Source organism: Pongo abelii, chromosome 11 (assembly GCF_028885655.2).
Source record: "Pongo abelii isolate AG06213 chromosome 11, NHGRI_mPonAbe1-v2.0_pri, whole genome shotgun sequence".
Classification (NCBI taxonomy): domain Eukaryota; kingdom Metazoa; phylum Chordata; class Mammalia; order Primates; family Hominidae; genus Pongo; species Pongo abelii.
This window is the reverse complement of record NC_071996.2, coordinates 78,751,058-78,758,884: the sequence shown is the minus strand read 5'-3', so window position 1 is coordinate 78,758,884 and position 7,827 is coordinate 78,751,058. Positions and strand designations below refer to the sequence as shown.

General features: G+C 50.0%; 1 protein-coding gene across 2 annotated transcripts; it reads right to left on the bottom strand.

The window, feature by feature from the left end:
* Positions 1-46: 46 nt before the first annotated feature.
* HOXD8 (homeobox D8) lies at positions 47-2,405 on the bottom strand. Of its 2 annotated transcripts, none has more exons than XM_024243238.3 (2): positions 1,804-2,405; positions 47-1,434 (listed from the first exon to the last, which is right to left on the bottom strand). In XM_024243238.3, the coding sequence occupies exons 1-2, from the start codon at positions 2,399-2,401 to the stop codon at positions 1,139-1,141; spliced, it is 894 nt and encodes a 297-aa protein (XP_024099006.2). In that variant the 5' UTR covers positions 2,402-2,405; the 3' UTR covers positions 47-1,138. The 2 variants fall into 2 exon arrangements, with proteins under 2 accessions (XP_024099006.2, XP_024099007.2); XM_024243239.3 differs by having other exon boundaries at positions 47-1,431.
* Positions 2,406-7,827: the final 5,422 nt, after the last annotated feature.

The following is a 7,827-nucleotide window of genomic DNA, read 5'->3' as shown; positions in this document are numbered from 1 at the left end:
TCATGGAAAAGGGGTATTTGCGGCGCTCAAAGACACTAGCTCCAGAAAGAGATTCATTTATTTATTAAGGAGCTAGCGACATTCCAGAGTTGTTTACACTCAGGTTTTTCTGCGTTTCCTCTCAGGGCTTGTTTCAAATAGGTGAGGCTATCGCTTTCCTGAAGAACAGCAGAGGACGTACCAACCGACGTCTGAGATGCGCACAGCAAGCTGGTTTAAAACCAGCGGCGAACAGAACGAAGGCAATACAAATAAGTATGGCACCTACTGAAAATAACGGAACACAGCGGCAGCCACCGCATAAAGAACTAGCGATTTCAGGCGATTACAAGGGCGGTTCAAAACGAAAGCAAGTTAAAAAATGAGACGCATTTTACAAGGCGATTTGCCAGAGTTGCCAGATTATTTAATTTGTATGGACTATAGAAAAATAATTGTCAACTTGGACATTGTCTTTAAACTCTTGTCACTGGCCCAATCTTTTCCTTAAGTTTAAGGAAGCTGCAGAGCTGGACTACATGTTACACTCTTCAGCTAATACGTGCTTTTCAAATATTTAGCCCAGCCTTTTCCCCGAGATATTACATTTAGAAAATACGCAAAGAAACCTCTTAGGAGTAAATAAAACGCACCCGAACTATTCATTATAAAAGAAAGAATAAAAAATCCATAAATAATATTGTAATCAAATAATATAAAGTAAATATTCTGCAGACATAATTTTTTTAAAAAAATTAATAGACTCCTTTTAATTTACTCACCACAAAGATTAAAATGTTCAAGTGCACTTGTTTGATTAATAAAGCATTTTATATGCAATTAAGTGCTAATCATTAGGAAGTTTACGTTGTTCAGGCAAATCACCAGCTCAGACATCAAAAACCATTATAAAAATATAGCTACAAGGTCAGTATCAAATTACCCTTCCATAGGACAGCTCAAGGACTGCTTCTATGTGATACTAGAAACTTTTTTAAACACCCAAATCCCTCTCAAAGCGCAGAAACCTCAAGAGCAGTGACATGAAGGTAGCTTGAAACACAGGTAAGATCCTTTCCAACAAAGAAAGTAGGTGGTGTCCACAGCATATGGTGATTATTAGTTTTAATAGTCTGTGGTAAAATTTTAAAGGTAGAAGTTAATTTGTCGGGCCTTCGGCTCTGTCTTCCTCCAGCTCTTGGGCTTCCTTTTTCGTTTCCCCGTCCTTCACCTCCTGCCGGGAAACGGGAAATTTGTCCTTGTTGTTTTCCTTTTTCCATTTCATTCTCCTGTTCTGGAACCAGATTTTTACCTGTCTCTCGGTGAGGGCTAGGGCGTGGGAAACTTCGATTCTTCTTTTCCTGGTCAGATAGGGGTTAAAAAGAAATTCCTTTTCCAACTCTAGAGTTTGGAAGCGACTGTAGGTTTGTCTTCCTCTTCGTCTACCAGGAGCTGCTGATTAAAACAAAAAAAAAGGGGGGATAAACGTTTTAAAAATGTTATGGTACCTCTGCATGTTGCTGGAGGTTTGTGGAACGGGGGTCTACGGGGTGAAATATACACAGCGCTCTTTAGCTCCGATATATATAGGGTGTGCAGGCAAGAGGGGCAGAGAGAAGGTCTTCACAATTATTCTGTCCCCATCATCTTTACATGGTTCCTACTTTTTTAAAAAAAAGTCTGTATTACTTTATGAATAAGAGCCACTGTGGCTACACAAGAAGGAAAAGGAGGGGGAGAGGGAAGGGGAGTTTTAAAGCCAGAACGTGAGATGAAAGCAAATTTCTCCCCTTCTCCCTTCTTAAAAAAAAAATGCATCCCAACCTTGTGGTCTCATCCAGGGAAACATTTGAGAAGGAGACGAGCTCTGATTTAAGTGGTCTGGGTCCTCGCCAATATTACCACTGGACGATTTACAGTCAGGATATTGTACCAGCTCGGCCTCTTGCTGGGTCGTAAAAATCGGCTGTCTCTGTAAGTTATCGTATCCGTAAAACTTCGCGGGCTCCCCGTGACAGGCAATCCCGCCGCAGGGGGGAGGCGGCGGCGGAGGCGGAGGATGCGGAGGAGGAGGGGGGGCGGCCTGGTAGGCAGCGGCCGGGCTGCCCCCGCCGGGATGGAAGTAGTCCTGGCCCCGGCCGTCCCCACCGCCGCACCCCGTCCCGGAGGGCGGCGGCGACGGGTGCGGGTGCGGGTGCGGGTGCGCGTGCGCCTGCGGGGGCGCGTGCGGGAAGCCGGCGGCGCTGTTGCCATAGAGCTGCAGGGCTGCTGCGGCGGCGGCGTGACGGCCGCCGACCTCGGGCGCGAAGTGACAGTCGTAGTAAGTGGGATTGATGGCCTCGCCCGCCGCCGCCGCCGCCGCCGCCGCCGCGGCCGCCGCCTTGTACTTGGAGTACAGCGGGTTCACGAAGTAGGAACTCATTGGGGTGTCAGCGGCGGCGGCCCGGGGCGGGCGGGCGGCGCTAAGCAGCCAGGGAGCGAGCCTTGACTCGGCCGCACTGCCGCGGGGACCTCTGGGGCGGCTGCTCTCGCCGCCGGGCTACTTCGCTGCTGCCGCCCGCCCGCGCTCGCGCGTCGCTTCTGAGGCTGGGCAACCGCGGGCGCTCAGCTACTGGGCGCTCATGCCTGGGTCTTGCGCCCGCCGCCTCGGCTTCGCGCCGCCTCCCTCGCGGGTCGCGGGGCCTCGCCCAGCCCCCGCGCGCCGCCGCCCTCCCGGCCTTTCCCGGCGCGCCCCGGCTCGGCCGCAATATAATCGCCGACGCCCCGGGCGACCTGCCCCGCTGCCTCCACTGTTTCCTCTCAGGCACCAAGAGTGCCTGAGAGTACCCGGACAAGAAAAAAGTGCGCTCGGCCCACGGGGACACTCTGGCCTCGGTTTACAAACCCCAGCTCTGGAGGGAAAAGAAAAAAAACACCCTCTGCCCGCCGCCACCTCTTACCGCGCCCCCCCCGGCGCCCCCCTCCCGCCGCTCTCGCCCCAGCCGCCGAGGCTGCCGCCCCGGTGCGCACCGGCGAGGCATTTTCGCACCACAGCACTGCACGAAAAGACGGCGTGACGGGGGCGAGGAGCCCCGCGGAAGGATCCGCGCGCAGTTCAGCCGCTACGGCCGACGGACGGAGCGCCGCGCCCGGCCCGAGATGCCTCCGCCAGCCTTAAAGGGGGCCCATAAAGACGCACTGCCAAGGGCTCCATGTGCCCGGGGGCCGCGGGAACGCGGCCCGCAGCCGGCAGGGAGGGGCCGCGGCGGAGCCTTAGACTTGGGGGAGACAAGGAGGCCACTCCCAGGAGGCTGCGGAGCAAATGACTCCCTCCCCGAACCCCTGGGGCAGCCCAGAAGAGGTTGCCCGTGGCTTTTGCAGCTCTGGACACGCGGGTGCAGCACAGGGAACGTGGACAAGAGGTGTTGACGGACCGGACCGTGCATTTGAGTTGGGGCATATCGAAGTGGTTTAATTAAAAGCCGCGAGTGTGGCCCCAGATCCTGGCGTTATCAAAGCAAATCAAAGCCCTTCTTTTCCAGCCGAGTAGGCCCGTGGAAATGAGACGTACATTTACCCTTGACGCACCGCAAGCCTGGCCGAGGCTCTCAGGTTAATTGATATTTAATGGAAATCATGCCCATGAATATAGTTTCCATCATTTCACCCTTGATAGACGTCAGCACTGGGCGCAGGGGGAGGCTGAAGAATGCAGGAGGGGGCATTAGGCTTGCTGAGAGAGTAAATAGAAGAGCGGACAGAAACGTTCTGAGGCGGGAAAAAGGGCTCGCGCTGGGGAGGGTGACATTTCCTCGGGCAGGACGCGGCTCCCGGGTCTCGGCCCCGGCGCGCAGCGAACCAGGGCCGGCTGCGGTTCCCGGAGGAGCGCGGGGGGCAGACGACCGCGAGTTCCCCCCAGGAGCCTCCCGGCCGGCGTTCAGATCGCGCCGGTTCCAGGCAGCTGCAGGCGGCCCATCTTCTGCTAACGATCCTAGTTCCTCCGCCAAGCCTGTGAAATTACTGCCGAGAGAGCGCGCAGGCCTCAAAGTTACGAATTTTTCCCAAAGCAGAGAAAGAGAAGGCTCAGCCTAGTTTGTGAGCAGAGATGAAGAAAAGTTGCCCGAGTCATTTGGCCCAGTCGAGTGTGAATCGACAAAATATTCGTGATTTTAGCAGCTCTCTCCAAAGCTGTCTGGCTTTACCCTACCAACCGCCTCCCCACACACTTTCTTTCTCTCTCTGCTCCCGTTTCAATGTCCAATAAATGCAATGGTTCTCTGTTGTGTGTGTGTTTTCCCCTCTCCTGCTCGGCCTTTTTCGTGGGCTCTTTGGGTGACTGAGCCCCGTTTCCTTCGGGACAGGTAAAATGTCGTGAGGGCGCTAGGCCCACAGCCTTGGAAACAGACCTCCAAGGCGCCCCTGCTCAAGCTAAACGCACCACGCCGGCTTTCCACACCAAATGCAAATTTCCGAAAACCCCAGACGGCCTCAGAGATGCCGCAGGCTGGCGAGCGATTTCAGCTACCCCTAGCTCCTTGTGGGTTGGCCCAGCGTGCGAGCGCGATCCTGACTTGTGTCCGGGTGGACTGAAATATCATTTTTACAAAGGGAGAAAATGAGATCGAGATGGACAGACATAGCAAGGTGATAATGTCTGACTCAATTATTTCTACTGGGAATGACTGAAAGGTAAAGGAATCGTTAATGAATCTGGAGATGATAAAGGCATGCTTTATCTAATTTTTAAATTAGTAAGGAGTGCACACTTGGGGTGGTGGAGAGCAAGGGTTTTGTTGTTGTTGTTGTTGTTTGTTTTTGTGGGGTTTTTTTTCTGCTGGTTATTGCCAAGTATAATGACTTTCTTTAAATCCGAAGGCGAACGAATTGATTCTGACAATTAAGGATTTGTCCTCCAATCTTGCAAATGCCCAATTAAAAGATTATTATTGTCAATAAAGCCTTGGAGCTACTTTTGTAATTGTGCCCCTTTTTTTCAGTTTGGCGTGTGTGTGTTTGTGTGTGCGCGCGCCTTTGAACCCTGGATAAATGAGTGGATTTTGGAATGGAATGGGGGGAAAAAATGAAAGAGCCCGGATCTCAACAATACCAGGCATCTTGTAGAACTGTGTGATTCTTCGGAGGAATAAAAGAAAAATGAACACTAGAAAATTCATTTATAGACATTCAGGCCAAATTTAGAAAACGTTACAACACAACATTTCCTCTTGGGACAAAACAGTTTTTAACATTTATTTAAGCATTCCGTTTATAATATGAGTAGAAAAAGAGCGCGATTAACTTAGTAAGCAAAGATCTATGCTTTTTACAGCTTTCTGTTTTGATATAATACATTAATTTATCATAATGTTTTATAGTTTCAGCTGTGCCACAGTCCAAATTTTCTGAAGCCCTGATCGAGCCAAAATTTTATGCCCAGCAAACACAGAAATTAATAGTACACCTTGTTTATTTTTGGTTAAAATTATCCTAATTTGGGATTAAAAATAAGATTGTAAATATTTTTAATCAAAACCTTTCTCCGCCGCAATTCCAGCTTTACGAGATCAGAAAGTGGAGCAACAGCGCTCTCTAGTGGCCAAATGCCACCTCCAGTCCACGGAATTTAATTTTTATTCATCTTAAACCAATTCTAATCTCGTTCTTTAGTTTGGGGCTTGGACTGCTGACGCTAATAATGCTTCATTCCTGTGACTGTCAACAAGTCAAGAGCAGCAAGCAGGAGCTCCTGCATGCCTGGGATATTCTAATCAGTGCTCCCAACAGCTTCCAGTAGTGTCTTTTCCAAAAGCTTCCAGCCCTTCTTTTGCCAGACACCAAAAGTTCCCATGCTGTAACCGCCCAGCTGTGCCTTTTAAAACAATTATAGGACAGGCTAGATTTAACAAAACCTACAACTTTCTAAATATCAACTGCCAAGAGGCCTTTTCTTTTCCAGAGGAACCACTTTGGCAACCAAGAAATTACAGAAATCAAGTATTGTTATGTTTTTGTTTTTCTCTTACAGCTGTTGCTTTTAGGATTAAATCATGAATATTTGCTATTTTAACACTGTAACTTTAATGCTTTGGGCCCACTTAGGTGGGCGATTTTGGGGGGAATCGAAGCCAAATCAAAAGCTTTTTGCTGGATCTCTGAGCGGCTGTCTGGAAAGTCCCTTTGCGCTTCTGTTCGTTTGAATTTCTATGGACAATAAATGGGATTTTTAAAATATATATCAAAAGTCATTGAACTAAGCATTCCACTAGAATTTTTTTTAAAAGCAATGACTATTCAATTGGCTTAAGTGTTTCCTGTTAGGTTAATCTTTTTACTCTTCTTCAAAACTGCTTTCCTCCAGTTTAGGTGTAACAATTGTATTTTTTTATAAGTGAATAGACATAAATTCCAACAATATTTTGCTTCAAAGTTTGGAGTGGAGGGCCACAAATTCTTATGAATAGGCATCTAACTTCATCTTTTCGCGCAAACCACACTTCTGGGAGACTGTCACCTGGGTAAATGACCTAAGATCACTAACCGCCCTATCCCCAGATAACAGGCCAATTTTTTGTTTGTTTCTAAAGAACCAGCTAAACCGTGGTCATAGTCAAAATATTATAAAATGCCATCACCTTAGGCTACTTCCAATATCTGGTTCATTTCAAAAATCAGAAATTCATTCACCTCTTCCTTCCTACCTCTATCATGTTTACTTCCTAGGCGCTCACACCTCACCCGGCAGCTCCCATGCCCCTGCCTTCTTGGTCCCACGCAGTCTTGTTTATATTTTATTGTCTAGATTTTAAGACCCCATTTTGTCTGCATTTTTCCTTTCCTCCCACAAACACAAACATCAAAATGAGATGGTTTCAAAGCAAAGCACCCGGCCTGTCGTAAACTCATTACCTCCAGACGTCTGGCCGGCTAGATAGCTTTATGACACCTTGGCTCTTCCTGTTTTCAAAGAGCCCTAGGTACCGAGTTGGCCACAGTGGCAGGGGTGCACAGCAGCTTCTGCCGGATCTGGGCCTTCCTTGGCTTTCCCTCTCAGCCCCTCTTTGCTTTTTCTTCGAGTCCCCTCTTTCATTGGGATCCCCCAAGATCTCTGCCACCACCCCCACCTTCCACCCAGCTCAGGCCACCTGGCAGTGCCGCCTCTTTGGCCTGCAAAGGCTGTGCTCACCCAAACCCTCACTTACAATGACCTTCATTTTAGCCCCTGAATACAGCCCTCAGAGGGCCAAGCTGGGGGCTAAACATACACAGAAGCTGGGTGGGGGGGAAGGGGGTGATGAAATGGAGGTGGCTGGGGAGGAGAGCCTTGACCATTTTGATCGCTAAGGTCACTTTGGGGCTTTGGTGGGGAGGGGCAGAAGCTCACAGCCTGACCAGCTGGGACCTCCTGGAGCCAGCCAGCCCCGCCGAGCTGGGACAGTTGCTCCGGAGTGCAGAGTTGGCCTTTCCCTTGTTTGGAGAGGGGTTTGGCATCTGGGGCTCCAGGAGCCCAGGGAAGGTTAGGGTGCTGTGTACCCAAGCCCCAGCCTGAAAGTGCCTGGCTTCTGGGGCCTGCTGGCTTCTCTGGGCGCTGCTGCAAGGCTAACACTGGGCCCAAGCACAGAGGTCGTGGAGGACCTTGAACCAGGCTTGGGGAGGCACCAATGTCCCCCCACAGGGTCTGTGCTGCTGCATCTGCCTACATAAAGGGATGTGAGGCAGAGAAGGCAGAGACACATCAGAGAGATCTGTCAGGTGGAAGGGCCCTGAATTTTTAACAATGTCCCCCTCCCAGGGGTAGAGGAGAAATATCTTGAGTGTGATATTTTGCAGAGAGGCAGAGAAAGCAGGCACACAACGTTTAGGGCCAGCGTC

Coding starts and splice junctions, on each gene's coding strand:
- HOXD8 (XM_024243238.3), bottom strand. CDS start 2,401: ATGAGTTCCTACTTCGTGAACCCGCTGTACTCCAAGTACAAGGCGGCG. Junction 1,435..1,803: donor TCCCTGGATGAGACCACAAG/GTTGGGATGCAT, acceptor TGTTTTAATCAG/CAGCTCCTGGTAGACGAAGA.